The sequence below is a fragment of the Zophobas morio genome, unplaced genomic scaffold, assembly GCF_036711695.1.
Source record: "Zophobas morio isolate AGI-343-1 ecotype UQ-CSIRO unplaced genomic scaffold, CSIRO_AGI_Zmor_V1 ptg000030l, whole genome shotgun sequence".
NCBI classification, from domain to species: domain Eukaryota; kingdom Metazoa; phylum Arthropoda; class Insecta; order Coleoptera; family Tenebrionidae; genus Zophobas; species Zophobas morio.
In genome coordinates this window covers 617,875-634,091 of record NW_026972135.1, presented here as the reverse complement: position 1 = coordinate 634,091, position 16,217 = coordinate 617,875, and the positions used below count along the sequence as shown (strand labels likewise).

Genomic DNA, 16,217 nt, shown 5'->3' with positions numbered 1-16,217 from the left:
AATCGGGAAACTAAAAAATCGAAAAATAAAAAAACGAAAAATTAAAATTCGTGGAACTTTAAAATCGACGAACTAAAAAATCCAGAAACTGGAAAATTTTAAAATCAAAAATCTAGGACTGAAAAATCGAAAAATAAAAAAACGAAAAATTGCAAAATGGAGAAACTCGAAAATCGGAAAATTAAAAATCGAGAAACTGAAAAATGGAAAAATTAAAAATCTAAAAACAGAAAAATCGAAATACCTTAAAGGTTGAATAACTGAAGATCTAAAAATCGAAAAATCAAGAAATTAAAAAATCGAAAAATTTTGAAACGAGAAACCAAAAATCGAAAAACTGACAAATTCAGAAACTGAAAAATTAAAAAAATCAAACATTGAGAAACTGAAATACGGAAAAATTGTAAAATCGAAAAATGAAAAAATTCAAGTTTAAAAATTCTAAAAGTGAAAAACTGAAAATCTGAAAATAGGAAAATCGAGGATTTGAAAAATCCAGAAACTGAAAAATCTAAAAATAAAAAATTGAGAAACTGAAAAATCGAAAAAATTAAAAATCGAAAAAATAAAAAACGAAAAATTAAAAATCGTGGAACTCAAAAATCGAAAAATTTATAAATCCAGAAACTAAAAATCTAACAAATAAAAAATCGAGAAACTGAAAAATTGAAAAATGAAAAAAGCGAAAAATTTCAGAATGAAGAAATCCAAAAATCGAGACACTGAAAAATGGAAAAATAAAAAATCTGAAACGAAAAATTGAAAAATTCAAGATTAAAAACTGAAAAACTGAATTTTAAAATTAAAAATTTCAAGAGTTGAAAAACTAAAAATCGAAAAATAGAAAAATCGAGGAAGTGATGAAAAATCGAAAAACTGAAAAATTAAAAATCGAGGAATCGTAAAAACGAAAAATTGCAAATTGACGAAAAAGTGGACAAATTCAAAGTTGTAAAAATTGAAGCACTGTAGAATTTCAAATTGTAAACTCCAAAAATTGAACGACTAAAAATCGCAAAATAGAAAAATTGGGAAATTGAACAATTAAATAATCGAGAAACTTGAAAGTCGGAAAACTGAAAAATGGAAAAATTGTAAAAACGAAAAATGGAAAATTCAAATTTAAAAATTGAAAATCTGTAATTTTAAAATAACTTCTGGATGTCGAGATGTACAAGAAAATATCTTTATCTAACTTTTGAAAATGATCGAAAACGTCAAAAAGGGGGATATTGAAAAAAGTAAAGCGGTTGACAAAGTGGTCCAAAAATTCTCAAAAAATTATGGAATATAAATATCGACGACTTGATTTGAAAAATATAGCGTGTTCATAGTACCAAATTAAAAACTTCAGAAAAATTTCGATTAAATGTGAAATTTTTGAAAAATTGTTAAAATTACCGTATTTCAATTGGCGATTTAAAAAAACGGTAGCAATTTCCGAAGAAACGAAGGCGAAAATGACTTCTGGATGTCGAAATGTAGAAGAAAATGTCTTTGGCTAATTTTGGAAAATGGACAAAAATGAGGAAGTACTGAAAAATTGACCGTTTGGAAAATTTGTCCAAAAATTATCAAAAAATTCTAAAATGTAAAAGTTGATGTGGTGATTCGAAAAATATAGCACGTTCGTAGTCCCGCATTAAAAATTTTCGAAAAATTCGGATTGAAAAAAAAATTTTTTTTAAATCATAAAAATTGCCATATTTCAGTTGGCGATTTCATGAAAACGGAAATCGAAGCGGGAAATGACTTCTGGATGTGGAAAACTACAAGAAAATGTGTTTAGCTAATTTTCGACAATGGTCGAAAATATCAAAACTGGAAAGTATTGGAAAATTAAGCGTTTGGAAAAGTGATCCAAAAATTCTCAAAAAATTATGGAACGTACGACGTGCTGATTCGAAAAATATAGCGTGTTGATTGTTCCAAATTAAAAATTCCCAAAAATTCGGATTGAAAATGAAATTTAAATAAATCTTATAAATTGCGAAATTTCAACTGGCGATTCTGGAGAAACTGTAGAATTTACTAAGGAAACGAAGGAGAAAATTGGACTTTTGAAAAAATTGGCCAATAATTCTCAAAAAAAATCTGTAATGTAGATATCGACGTGCTGATTCGAAAAATATATCGTGTTCATATCGCAGATTAAAAATTGACGAAAAATTCTAATTGAAATTGAAATTTTCAAAAAATCATAAAAATTGTCGTATTTCAATTGTCGATTTTGTAAAAACGGGAGAATTTTCCGATGAGTCGAAGCGGAAAGTTTTCTAGACGTTGAAAACTACAACAAAATGTCTGGCTAATTTTCTAAAATGGGCAAAAATTGGTCGAAAATGTCAAACGTGGAGTACTTAAAAACTGAGTGTTTGAAAAAGTTGTTCAAAATTTTCAAAAAAATTCTGGAACGTAGATATCCACGTCTGGTTCGACAAATATAGCGTGCCCATAGTCCCGGATTAAAAGTTTCCAAAAAATGGGATTTTTTTTTAAATCGTAATTTTGTATAAACGAAAGAAATTACATTATTCTTCTGGAATTGTTTCATAAACGTCATCCTCAAACTCTGAAGCCGATCTTTCTGAATCACAGCTGGAATTAATTTTAAAAAATTGACCAGGTATTTAGACAGAACATTCCTTGCCCCTGAAGTACAACCAACTAAACAAATACAATTTCAATTAAGTTAGAAAAAGTGAAGTTGGATTGGATTTTATAAAACCTGGAATAAATTTAACTCAAAGTTAAAATGAATAATTAATAATTGTCCGTATTTTATTAGATTCATCTAAATGGGATCACTGCTGTTTTAAAAATGCTTGCAATGTATTGTGTAAAAAATGTGAAAACCCAACGATAACCTTGTGTCACAAAATTATCAGTGTTCTTGCTGAAACAACCAACAAACAATACTTCAATCGAACAAGTAACATCGAACAAAACGTAACAATGAAAACCACTATTATTTTGCTTACTATTATTTTAACTTTCGTGCTTGGAACTACACACAGTGCAACAATAACTTGTGATCTCATAGCTACACCTTATGGAAATACCTTGGCAACCAACATTCTCAGAAACGCCTCCACACACCACACCAAAACCAGCTGTCTTGGAAACACCGACCAGAACAAACGCATCACAGTGCAAGGACAAGTGGAAGCTCTCTACGAAGACTCCTTCAAAGACATTCCCAAGCTACGTGAAATAGAAATCGTAGACGCGACCTTGAAAGAAATCCAACCAGGAACCTTCAAGGATCTACCACGGCTAAAAAGTGTAAGTTTGGAGGATACGAATCTGCGCGAACTTAAAAGTGGGACTTTCGTGAATTTGGAAACTTCGTTGTTGTATCTAGGACGAAATTCCATTTCGGTTTTACGTGAGGGAGCTTTCCAGAACTTGTGGAATCTTCGAGAATTGAGTCTCGAAAGCAATGATTTACGGGAATTGAAGCGAGGGGTTTTCGGGAACGTGTCCCTCGGGATCTTTTCCCTGGGGAATAACAGCATCTCGACAATTGAAGCTGGAACTTTCGCGGAAGTCTCAGGACGGGATAAGTTTGGAATAGGTTTGTCGTTATTCAAGAACGATATCGAAGAAATCGACGCCTCAGTTTTTGATAACAAAGACATAGTGAGTTTAGATTTGGGAAATAACTCTATTTCGGTACTGCGTCCTGGCGACCTGCGTAATTTGCCTAAGTTAAGTTCGATTTCGCTATCAGGGAACAAACTCAGGGAAGTTCCAGAGGGAGTTTTCAGCGGTTCGAAAATTACATCTGTTGTACTCAGCTGCAACGAAATTTCTTTTATAGCTGGTGGAGCTTTCGACGACATGAAAGATTTGTACTTTGTTGATGTTAGCAACAATAGAGTGAAAGAATGGAGCAATAATTGGTTTCGTGGAGTAGAATCCAGGCTGTCAATTATTTTTTCGTATAATTCCATCGAGGCAATTCCTGCTGACGCTTTCAAGAACGTCCCGGAATCCAGTTCGTTGGATCTGGATCATAATCGCATCCAGGATATTCCAGATGGTGCTTTCGGTGGTATGAAGGGTTTGAGGCGTCTGGTTTTAAGCTACAATAAAATACGAACGTGGAAAAGTGACCTCATGAGGAACGTGCAAGTAGCAACATTTGTTGATCTTCGAGGTAACGAAATTGGGTGTCCTGAAGGTGGGGCAAATTCTCTGGTTCCTGGAGCGAAGATGGTCATTCTGGACAATTGTCGTGGGAAAGGATTTAAGTTTACTTGATTTGCAATGTACAACATTGGGTATAATAATAAAGTATTAATTTGTCTGTTGTTGAAAAACAAAAAAAAAGAAAAGAAAAAATTCCCGAATTTCGTTATTGCAATGTAGAAAATCTGACGTTTTTCAATTATTTCATTTGCAATTCTTGGATTTTCCGATTTTTTGTTTCTTTAATTTCTGGATTTTTTAATTTTTTGATTTTTCGAAAAAACAGCGTATTATAATGATGTTCAGACTGAAAATCGAAAATGCAGTAAAAACAAGGAAAATAATCCAAAATCCCCTAGTCACAATTTTTCAAAATTTTAGTTTGAATAAATTTGTTTTGAAATCGAACTCAAAAATAAAAAAATCGAAGGATTAAAAATTAAAAAATTGGCAAAACAAAAAATTGGAAAAATAAAAATCTAAAATTCTAAAAATTGAGAAATCGAAACAATTCAAGAAGACCTAAAAATTGAACGATTGAAAATCGAAAAATAGAAAAATTGGGAAATTAAAATATTAAACAATTAAATTATCGAGAACGTAAAAATTGAAAAATTGAAAAAACAAAACATATTAAATCGAAAAACTCAAAAATCAAAAAATTAAGAAATGCAGAAAATGGAAAATTTAAAAATCAAAAATCGAGAAACTGAAAAATCGAAAAGTGAGAAGACGAAAATTTTCAAAATGGAGGAACTCAAAAACCGGGAAATAAAAAAAATCGATAAACTGAAAAATGGAAAAATTAAAAATCTAAAAAACGAAAAACCGAAAATTAGAAATATTGAGAAATCGAAATATCTCAATTGGAAAACTGAAAATTTAAAAATCGAAAAATCTTCAAATTGAAAAATCGGAAAATTTTAAATTGAGACATCAAAAATCGAAAAATTGAAAAATTGAGTAACTGAAAAATGGAAAAACTGTAAAAACGAAAACTGAAAAAATAGAAAAATCAAGCAAGTGATGAAAAAACGAGAAACTGTAAAAAGGAAAAATGGAAAAATTTAGAACTAAAAGCTTCAAAAATTGAGAATCTAGAAATATAAAAATACAAAAATCGACGAACTAAAAAATTCAGAAACTGAAAAATCTAAAAATTAAAAGTCGAGAAACTGAGAAATCGAAAAAATAAAAAATAAAAATTAAAAATCGTGGAACTTAAAAATCGATGAACTAAAAATCCAGAAACTGGAAAATCTAAAAATCAAAAAATTAAAATCTAAAAATAGAAAAATCGAAAATTCGAAAAATTGGAAAATCGAAATACCTCAAGAATTGAAAAACTGAAGATCTAAAAGTCTAAAAATCAAGAAATTGAAAAATCGAAAAACTGAAAAATTCAGAAAGTGAAAAATCTAAAAATTAAAAATCGAGAAATTGAAAAATCGACAAATCAAAAATCGAGAAACTGAAAAATCAAAAAAAAAATAAAAAAATAAAAGTTAAAAATCGTGGAACTTAAAAATCGAAAAAGTAAAAATCCAGAAACTAGAAAATCTAAAAATCAAAAATCTAGAACAGAAAAATGAAAAAACGAAATATTGCAAAATGAAGAAACTGGAAAATCGGAAAATTAAAAATCGAGAAACTGAAAAATGGAAAAATTAAAAATCTAGGATTGAAAAATCGAAAAATTTTGAAATAAGAAACCAAAAATCGAAAAACTGACAAATTCAGAAACTGAAAAATTAAAAAAAATCAAACATTGAGAAACTGAAAAACGGAAACATTGTAAAATCGTAAAATGGAAAAATTCAAGTTTAAAAATTCTAAAATTGAAAAACTGAAAATTTTAAAATTGAAAACCTAAAAATCAAAAAATAGGATAATCGGGTATTTGAAAAATCCAGAAACTGAAAAATCTAAAAATCAAAAGTTGAGAAACTGAAAAATCAAAAAAATTAAAAATCGAAAAAATCAAAAACGAAAAATTAAAAATCGTGGAACTCAAAAATCGAAAAATTAGAAAATCCAAAAACTGAAAAATGTAATAAATCAAAAATCGGGAAACTAAAAAATTGAAAAATAAAAAAAACGAAAAATTAAAATTCGTGGAACTTTAAAATCGAAAAACTAAAAAATCCAGAAACTGGAAAATTTTAAAATCAAAAATCTAGGATTGAAAAATCGAAAAATGAAAAAACGAAAAATTGCAAAACGGAGAAACTCGAAAATCGGAAAATTAAAAATCGAGAAACTGGAAAATAGAAAAATTAAAAATCTAAAAACAGAAAAATCGAAAAACCTTAAAAGTTGAATAACTGAAGATCTGAAAATCTAAAAATCAAGAAATTGAAAAATCCAAAAATTTTGAAATGAGAAACAAAAAATCGAAAAACTGACAAATTCAGAAATTGAAAAATTAAAAAAAATCAAACATTGAGAAACTGAAATACGGAAAAATTGTAAAATCGAAAAATGAAAAAATTCAAGTTTAAAAATTCTAAAATTGAAAAAGTGAAAATCAAAAAATAGGATAATCGGGGATTTGAAAAATCCAGAAACTGAAAAATCTAAAAATCAAAAGTTGAGAAACTGAAAAATCAAAAAAATTAAAAATCGAAAAAATCAAAAACGAAAAATTAAAAATCGTGAAACTCAAAAATCGAAAAATTAGAAAATCCAAAAACTGAAAAATGTAATAAGTCAAAAATCGGGAAACTAAAAAATTGAAAAATAAAAAAAAAACGAAAAATTAAAATTCGTGGATCTTTAAAATCGAAAAACTAAAAAATCCAGAAACTGGAAAATTTTAAAATCAAAAATCTAGGATTGCAAAATCGAAAAATGAAAAAACGAAAAATTGCAAAATGGAGAAACTCGAAAACCGGAAAATTAAAAATCGAGAAACTGAAAAATGAAAAATTAAAAATCTAAAAACAGAAAAATCGAAATACCTCAAAGGTTGAATAACTGAAGATCTAAAAATCGAAAAATCAAGAAATTAAAAAATCGAAAAATTTTGAAATGAGAAACCAAAAATAGAAAAACTGACAAATTCAGGAACTGAAAAATTAAAAAAATCAAACATTGAGAAACTGAAAAACGGAAAAATTGTAAAATCGAAAAATGGAAAAATTCAAGTTTAATAAAAATTCTAAAATTGAAAAACTGACAATTTTAAAATTGAAACTTCAAAAATTGAAAATCTAAAAATCGAAAAATAGAAAAATCGGGGATTTGAAAAATCCAGAAACTGAAAAATCCAAAAATAAAAAAATGAAAAACTAAAAAATCAAAAAAATTAAAAATCGTTGAACTCAAAAATCGAAAAATTTAAAAATCCAGAAACTGAAAAATCTAATAAATAAAAAATCGAGAAACTAAAAAATCGAACAATGAAGAAACGAAAAATTTCAGAATGAAGAAACTCAAAAATCGAGACACTGAAAAATGGATAAATAAAAAATCTAAAACGAAAAATTGAAAAATTCAAGTTTAAAAACTGAAAAACTGAATTTAAAAATTAAAAATTTCAAGAGTTGAAAAACTAAAAATCGAAAAACTGAAAAATTAAAAATCGAGGAATCGTAAAAAGGAAAAATTGCAAATTGACGAAAAAGTGGACAAACACCAAATTGTAAAAATTGAAGCACTGTAGAATTTTAAATTGAAAACTCCAAAAATTGAACGACTAAAAATCGAGAAACTTGAAAGTCGAAAAATCAAAATTCGGAAATCTGAAAATTGCAAAAATTGTAAAACCGAAAAATGGAAAATTCAAATTTAAAAATTGAAAATCTGAAATTTTAAAATAAAAACTTCAAAAATTGAAAAACCAAAACCGAAAAATCGAAAAATCGGGGGTGAAGAAAAATCGAAAAAGTTTAAATCGGGAAAGTGAAAAATCAAAAAATATTTAGAAAAAATTAAACACAAACCTGACCTGATCTAAATATGTAGTTGTAAGGTGGTTTTATAAGAAGCCTAATTGGAAAATCCGTATTTCCCTACAAAAATTTAACATTTTAAACATGTTTCAAGTTTCTAAGTATAAAAAAAATCACCACAATTGAATATATTTTGCCTTTTTTTCTAAACATACATAGTAGGTATTCTTTGAACCACACGATACTCAAAAACATGCTTTTAATTTCTTGTAAAGAAATAACTATTTTGTAGTTAAGCTCCAACCAAGGGGATTCACGGCGAATAAAAAAAATCATTACAATTGAGATAGGGCGGGTGGGCGGGCTTATATTTTGCCTTTTTGTTTTAAAATGTATCGACAATTAGGGTCCTTACAAAAATGTACCATTTTAACCATATTTTAAGTTTCTTGTTGTGAAAAGATGGCTATGTCAAATTTATAAAAGTTATGACGTCATCAATGATCTTTTTAAATGAGACGCTATAATTTTGACTGGATTATTTGATAAAGTTTATTTTTCTACATATGAAAATGTTGTTTAATGATGTTGAGGACCACGTACTTAATGACTCACTCTGAATAATAACTTTTTTTAAGACCCTTATTATTTCGAAGTAAATATTTTATACTTTAAACTTTGAAATAAGAAATAAGTAATGAATAATAATAAGCTTTTAATGCCCAAAATATTTACCGACGCGTTTCGCCAACCTCGCTGGTATTATCTAGACAAAGCCAACCCAAAAATTTGATAGTTTCTTAATCACGATAAACAATTGGTATTTTTCTAGCTGTTAAAATACCGACCGAGGCACCGTAGACACTGAGACGACGCATGCGCACAAGAGTTGCAGTTATCAACCCGTGCCACGCTATTTCGTCACTTTTTGGCGCCGTTTTTTAGTAAACAAACACCAAGTTTTGATTTCTAGTTCACGTATTAATTTAAAATTTCTCTTCGACTGGTGACTGAAAGCCCCTATTTTATACACTCGCCAGCAATCTGTGCCATTCTAGGACCCAAAATGCACGTACGAATCCGAAAACTAACCTCGACGACCAAAGACGACGACTTGGTTTTAAAAGTCTCGAAAACAGCTCTAATCGAAGAGCTCCAGAAGATGATTTGTAGCAAATTAAACGTGGAAATTCGTCACCAGATGTTGTATTATAGAGGCAAACAAGTGAGTGCTGTTCTAGGGGAGAATTCCTGCTTTAACGGTTGTTTTAGTTGATTTCGGATCACAGGATCACTGACTACGACATCCAGTTGAATGACGTTATTCAGTTGCACGTGAAGAAGGAGGAGGATTTGGGGAAGACGACTGGAAAAGAGAACAAGAGTCCCAATGCTGAGAAAGACAAACAAAGTCGAAGTGAAGAGAAAGTGGAAGCAACGAGTGTTTATTACCAACATGGCGATCGCATTGATGTCATCGATGGCGATCACGGGGCTTGGTTTGAAGCGAAAATTATGAACATTTACAGGAAAGAGGGTGTGGAGGAGGTGGATGAGGATAGTTTGATTTTTAAAATCCGGATGGACAGGTTAGATCTAATAACAATAATAATAGTGTAAATTTTTATGGACCGGTTGGTATTGTAGGAATGTGGAAACAGCCCCATTTGAAGTTAAGTTCAGCGAAATTAGGCCACGTTCCCACTACACTTACAAGTTTCCAGAACTAAAGCCTGGGATGATAGTTTTTGCTAACTATAATATTGAAAAACCTTCAACTCGTGGATATTGGTAAATTTTTCTAATTAAGCCTCCACTTTTCATTGTTTTTGTCCCACCATAGGTACGATTTTGAAATAAACCAAATCACCAAAAAAGAAATCAAAGGTACGTTGCTAGTGGGCGCCGAACAAGCGCGACTCGACAACTGCGTGATAAAATTCACGGACGAAATAATGCGAATCGAGGAACCCACACTAATAGAAGAATCAGAAGACCGCAACAAAGACATTCCCATGAGTACTTCCTTAATTTTTTTCTTACTTTCAAAAATCACCCATTTTAATTTCAGGAAAACTACCACTATACTGTAACAAGTGTAAAGACGTCCCCACTAAAAAATGTAAAGAGTGCGGCTGTTTTGTTTGTGCTAAGAAAGAAAACGCTGGCACTTTAATCCTGTGTGATCAGTGTGACAAAGCATATCACATATCGTGTTTGAGCCCACCATTATCAGAAATTCCTTCTGAGCCAGAATGGTATTGTCCTGATTGTAAAACTGACGATAGCGAAATTGTGAAAGCGGGCGAAAAGTTAAAACTTAGTAAGAAAAAAATGAAAATGGTGAGCAATAAAGAGGGGGCGACGACGAATCGGGATTGGGGCAAGGGGATGGCGTGCGTTGGGAGGACGAGCGAATGCACTATAGTACCAAAGCACCATTATGGGCCTGTACCTGGGGTCGAGGTGGGCACGTGTTGGAAGTTTAGGCTTCAAGTAAGTAAAACGCATTTTTTTTTTTGTTTTTTTTTACAATTTTTCTGAAAATTAATTTCGTTTCATCTGCGAAAATCAAGTGGTTCTTGGAGCCTTTTTGCTTAGACTATGAAAAAATTACTATAGTAAGCATTTGCTAAGATAAAACTGATTTTCACAAATGACATCCTCCAAGAAAATAAAGGGTGGGTGGGCGGGGCTAGTACCTGCTACTATAATTAAGATAATCTCCGAAACTATCGAAAAATAATTAAAAAAACAGTTTTTCGGACAATTTGAAGATTATCCAGGGACATTTTTTTGTGGATTTCGATTTGTAGACGTTGTTTTCGGTTCCATTTCTTCTAAAATTCCAACAATTTTTCCAGAATCGATAAGAAAAAAAAATCATTATCAAACCAAATTTTTCGAAAATTTTGGTCTGGTGTCCTTAATACTTTCTGTCTTTCAAAGGAGCTCTCGTAAGATTTATGCCCGAATTTTTTTTGAGGATTTTTACGCAACTTTGCAAACATCTCAAATTTTCAATATAAATTTTTTGAGCGTTTGTCAAGCATGAGTCAGAAATCACCCGAAAAGATTATTGTTTTTTTTTATTTCCGTCTTTCTTGTCTCTTTTTTGTTTCTGATTTCCTAATTCCCTTTGTTTTGGGACCTCTTTTCAATCTTTTTATTATTTCCTTTTTTTGGTCGATGTCTTTTCGCATTACATATTTGTGAAATTTTTGTCGCATTTTTTTGGTTTTGTGAAGTCTTTTCGTGGTTCTTTTTGTTTTGTCTCATTTTTTTATTTCTTTTTTTGGCCCTTTTTATCGCTTTTTTATCACTTTCTTTTAGTGAAAAAAAAAGGTTTTTTATCATTTGCTTGTTTCTTTTTCCCGTTTTTTGATCCTTTTTCGTCGTTTTTATTGTCGCATTTTAATCTTATTCTTATTGTTTTGTTTTTGTCCCATTTCTGTGGACCTTTTTCCCATTTTTTTTTTTCATCTTTGTCACCATTTTTCACCCCTTTTTGTCTTTCTTTTAAGTCGCTGCTTTCGCCTTTTTTCACTCATGTATTGTAAACATTGTTTAAATAAATAATAATTTTATTTGTACTTAACCACTACATTAGTTTTGTACACGTCAAATTTATAATTTTTATAATATATTTTAACATTGCCCCCATTATCGCATTTTTGATGCCCCTTTTTGAATCCCTTTTATATCATCTTTTTGGTCCCCTTTTTATCGCTTTATTTATTCACTGTCTTTTAGTGATTTTTTTAAACTATTTTATCGTTTTTTTTTTTATCATCTACTTGTTTCTTTTTCCCTTCTTTGATCTTTTTGTTGTCGTTTTTATTATCGTTCTTTTGGCCTCTTTTCTTATCGCACTTTTTTTGAGACCCTTTTTTATAGTCTTTTTGTGATCTGTTTGATTCACCTTTTTTGTCGCATTTTTTGTGAAATTTTCTTCGCTTTCTTTCGGTTTTGTGTCGTCTTTTCTTGTTGTCTGTTTTTTTATGATGCCCTTTTTTTAACATTTGTTTTATTTTCTTTTTGGTGTTTTTTTTTTGTCGTTTTTATCGTGTTTTTCTTATGTTGGAATTTTTTTTATTAACATTTAAACTTATATTTATTTCCTTTTTTGATGTCTTTTTGTCGTTTTTATTGTATTTTTCTTATAGAATTTTTGGGTCCCTGTTATATCGGCTTTTTGCTCCACATTTCCTTTTTTTTCTCTAACTTTTTTTCGCCTGCTTTTTTCCCTTTTTGCTAGCATTTTTTTAACATTTGATTGTCTATTTTTAGTCCCTTTTTCTTGTCTTTTTTGTTGTCGCATTTTTGTCGTTTTTTTTTGTCACATCTTCTGAATTTCTAACTAACTGTTATGGCTTCACTCGTTTTTTGGGTCTTTTTTGCCCTCATTATCGTATTTTTTAGTGCTCCTTTTTCGATCCCCTTTATATCATCTTTTTGGTTTCTTTTTGTCCCATTTTTAAGTAGATTCCTTTTCACCTTTTTTTTTTGTTGCATTTTTGAGAAAGTTTTGTGCCATTTTTTCGCTTTGGTGTCATCTTTTCGTCGTTTTTGTTTTGTCTCATTTTTCTCTAGTTCTTTCTCATTTTTGTGTTTTTAATCCTCTTTTCTGGCTTTCTTTTTGGTCGTTTTTTATCGTCTTTTTTATTATTTACTTGTTTCTTTTTCCTTTTTTTTTTAATCCTTTTTTTGTCGTTTTTATTAACGCATTTTAGTCGCTTTTTTGATCTGTTTTGATAGCTCTTTTTTTGTAGCTTTGTTTTCGCCTTTTTTGGCGCATTTTTTTTAGTGAAATTTTTGTCGCGTTTTGCGGTTTTGTGTCGTATTTTTCTTGTTGTCTGTTTTTGTCGCCTTTTGTAAAATTTGGTGGCCTTTTGCCTTTTTTATCACTTTTTTTTTAACATTGGCTTATATTTATTTCGTTTTTCTCGTTTTTTTATAGCATTGTTGGATTTCTTTTTCCTCAATATTTCCTTTTTTTTGCTTTACTCGTTTTATTTTAAGGGGGTTTTTTGGCCCCATTATCGCTCCCTTTTTGGATCCCTTCTATATAATCTTTTTTGGTCTTTTTTTGTCCCCTTTGTTAGTCGCTTTCTTTTCGCCTGTGTTGTCTTCCTTGTTTTTGTTTTGTCTCATTTTTGTGTACTTCTTTCCTCCTTTTTGTCTGTTTTATTTCCTTTTTTATTTTCCTTTTTGGCCCTTTGTCATCTTTTTTGGCCCCCTTTTCGTCGCTTTATTTATTCACTTTTAGTGTTTTTTCGTCTTTTCTATCGGGTTTTTTGGCATTTCCTTGTTTCTTTTTCCATTTTTTGATCTTTTTTTGTCGTTTTTATTATCTCATTTTAGTCGCTTTTTTTGGTCCCTTTTCTTATCGCACTTTTTTGGGCCTCTTTTTTATCATTTTTTGATCGATTTTTTTTCGTTGTCGTATTTTTGGTCTCTTTTTGTCATCCTTTTTTAATCATTTGCTTTTCGTCTTTTTCCTCGGCGCATTTTTGTGAAAGTTTTGTGACATTTTCTTCGGTTTTGTGTCATCTTTTTCGTGTTGTATTTTTTTTTGGTCTCATTTTTGTGGAGTTTATTCCCTTTTTGTCCCCCTTTTTTGGTGCTCCTTTTTGTCGCCTCTCTATCGCCGTATTACTTTTTTTTGACGCATTTTTTGTGAAAATTGCGTGCCCTTTTTTCGATTTTATCGTTTTTTATAGTATTTTTTAAATATTTATTTTTCATTTTCTTTTTACTCATTTGTTGTTGCCTTTTTATGGCATTTTCTTTTTTTTTAACATTTGCTTGTATATGTTTATAAATATGTTGGTGCCCCTTTATGGGCCCATTTTTTGTATACTTTTGTGTCGCTTTTTTCAACTCTTTTTGTTTGACTTAACTTTTTTTTTATTACATTTTCTGACTCTTTGTAATTTCTGACTCCTATTGTGGTAGTCATTTTTTTTAGCATTTTTTAAATTCATTTTTAACATCTTTTTTTAGTTCTTCTTTATTGCTTTTTTCCGTTTTTTGTCATTTTTCCCCTTTTTATCGCGTTTTTGTTTGTGGCATTTGCTTGTTTCTTTTTATTTCTTTTTTGTGTACCTTTTTGGTCATTTTAATAGTTGTTTATCATATTTTTGGAGCTCCTTTTGTAGGTTCCTTTTTTATCTCTTTTTGATCACCTTTTTTGTCTTTTTTTTATTATGGAAAACTCGCTTAAAAGAAACTCTGTAGTATACAGGGGTTATCATAAAAACTATGTAATTTTTTAAATAACATTTTATTATTTTATTTAAGGAAGTTTAGACCAATTTTTGGACAAAATTGAAAATTTTGCAAGAAAATTAAAAATTTTTTTTTTAGAAAATACAAACCGACTGACCTGAAAAGTGTTTATTGATATTTAAACATTTAGATCTCAGGCAATTCTCAGTTCGGAATACATTTAAAATTTGCCACTAAGGACTTTTCTCATCCCTTGTTTGATTGAAAAAATAATGATAATATCTGGAGCCAAACTCTTCCATTCTCAATCGCACAAATTCTAGGTGTCTGAAGCCGGCATCCACAGACCCCACGTCGCCGGAATCCACGGCCGAGAAAGCGACGGAGCTTACAGTTTAGTCTTGAGCGGTGGCTACGAAGACGACATCGACAACGGGGAGGAATTTTACTACACAGGATCGGGCGGACGCGACCTCTCCGGAAACAAACGGGTGAGCGGCCAGAGCTGCGACCAGAAATTAACAAGAATGAACAAGTAAAAAAACAACTTAACAAAAAAAATAAATCGTTACAAAAATGTCCATTTTAGGGCTCTCGCACTCAACTGCAACGTTAAATTCAACGAGAAAACCGGAGGCGAAGCCAAGGACTGGAAAAAGGGCAAACCCGTCCGAGTCGTGAGAAACTACAAACTGAGTAAACACTCCAAATACGCGCCGACTGACGGGAATAGATACGACGGGATCTACAAAGTGGTCAAGTATTATCCAGAGAAAGGAAAATCCGGATTTGTCGTCTGGCGTTATTTGTTGCGGAGGGACGATCCAGTGCCGGCGCCGTGGCAAAAAGGCGGGAAAGAATTCGAGATGATTGTAAGTAAGTCCAAGGAGGAATTAATTTTGGTAATAACGAGTGTTTAAGTATCCACCAGGTCATTTGGAAGCCGAAGAAATCAGTAAAGAAGAAGAATCAGCAAAGAAAGGCGGCAAACGGAAGCGCCAAAGTTCGCCGAACTCCATCACAAAGTATCTATCGACGGGGAAAAAGAGGAAAGTGGAGGTTTATGAGCTGAGCAAGGAGGTGGAGAAGCACGTAGCGTTAGACAGCGACAACGAGAAGTTGTGGCTGGAATGTAAGGAGGCGGTGCGAGAGGGCAAACAGAAGTTTCTCAGTAAAGTTGAAGAAATATTTTTGTGTGTTTGTTGCCAGGAGGTGGTTTATGAGCCGCTTACGCTTCCGTGCAAGCACAATGTGTGCAAGGTAAATCAAACACACTGTATATTTTTAATTTTGTTTTGTTTTTGTTTTCCTAGAGTTGTTTAAAACGGTCCTTCTCTGCTCAAATATACGTGTGCCCGTGGTGTCGCTTCGACTTGACTGAGAAGTATGTTATGAGAGTTAATGACAAGCTGGGGAAGGCGCTCAAGTTGCTGTTTCCGGGGTATGAAGCCGGCCGAGGAACTTCGTCCTAGCGACACGGAATGTTTTGCATAATTTAGTGTTGTAATGTTGTTTTTAACTAGACGTATTTTTTAATTTATAGTTTTTATCATATTGTCTATTATAAGTTGATCTTATGCATCATTAATTTTAGCAAAACATGTTGAGATGTGGTGATGTAATTATGTACTTTTAAAGCGGAATTTTATATAGATGTGATTTTATTAATAAAAATTGAGACTATTTGGTTTTTCAATGCGAGATTATCACCTTTATAATATGTTTACAGAAAAGTGATTTTTGGGGCTAAAACAATACAATAAATTCAATTTTTTGACCAGTCAGTAATAATAATTAGGCAACCAACAATACACATCATTGTTTTGGATAATATTAAATTATTTCCCCTTTCTTATTCATCACATTTTTTCGCCTTTGTTTGACGTATTAAAAAAATGT

At 30.9% G+C, this 16,217-nt stretch overlaps 2 protein-coding genes across 3 annotated transcripts; both read left to right on the top strand.

The window, feature by feature from the left end:
- Positions 1 to 2,955: 2,955 nt before the first annotated feature.
- On the top strand, positions 2,956 to 4,266 carry LOC135137846 (leucine-rich repeat-containing protein 15-like). The gene has a single exon (XM_064067597.1). It carries the CDS (start codon positions 2,956 to 2,958, stop codon positions 4,264 to 4,266), a length of 1,311 nt encoding a protein of 436 aa, XP_063923667.1.
- A 4,671-nt stretch (positions 4,267 to 8,937) lies between these two features.
- LOC135138357 (E3 ubiquitin-protein ligase UHRF1-like) lies at positions 8,938 to 16,001 on the top strand. 2 transcript variants are annotated; one of them, XM_064068320.1, is made up of 10 exons: positions 8,938 to 9,093; positions 9,146 to 9,312; positions 9,360 to 9,676; positions 9,735 to 9,878; positions 9,931 to 10,106; positions 10,159 to 10,583; positions 14,642 to 14,853; positions 14,908 to 15,190; positions 15,240 to 15,578; positions 15,632 to 16,001. In XM_064068320.1, exons 2-10 carry the CDS (start codon positions 9,154 to 9,156, stop codon positions 15,788 to 15,790), a joined length of 2,214 nt encoding a protein of 737 aa, XP_063924390.1. In that variant the 5' UTR covers positions 8,938 to 9,093; positions 9,146 to 9,153; the 3' UTR covers positions 15,791 to 16,001. The 2 variants fall into 2 exon arrangements, with proteins under 2 accessions (XP_063924390.1, XP_063924389.1); XM_064068319.1 differs by having other exon boundaries at positions 8,939 to 9,312.
- The last annotated feature ends 216 nt before the right edge of the window (positions 16,002 to 16,217 follow it).

Coding starts and splice junctions, on each gene's coding strand:
- LOC135138357 (XM_064068320.1), top strand. CDS start 9,154: ATGCACGTACGAATCCGAAAACTAACCTCGACGACCAAAGACGACGAC. Junction 10,107..10,158: donor CAACAAAGACATTCCCATGA/GTACTTCCTTAA, acceptor TTTTAATTTCAG/GAAAACTACCACTATACTGT. Junction 10,584..14,641: donor GTTGGAAGTTTAGGCTTCAA/GTAAGTAAAACG, acceptor CACAAATTCTAG/GTGTCTGAAGCCGGCATCCA.
- LOC135137846 (XM_064067597.1), top strand. CDS start 2,956: ATGAAAACCACTATTATTTTGCTTACTATTATTTTAACTTTCGTGCTT.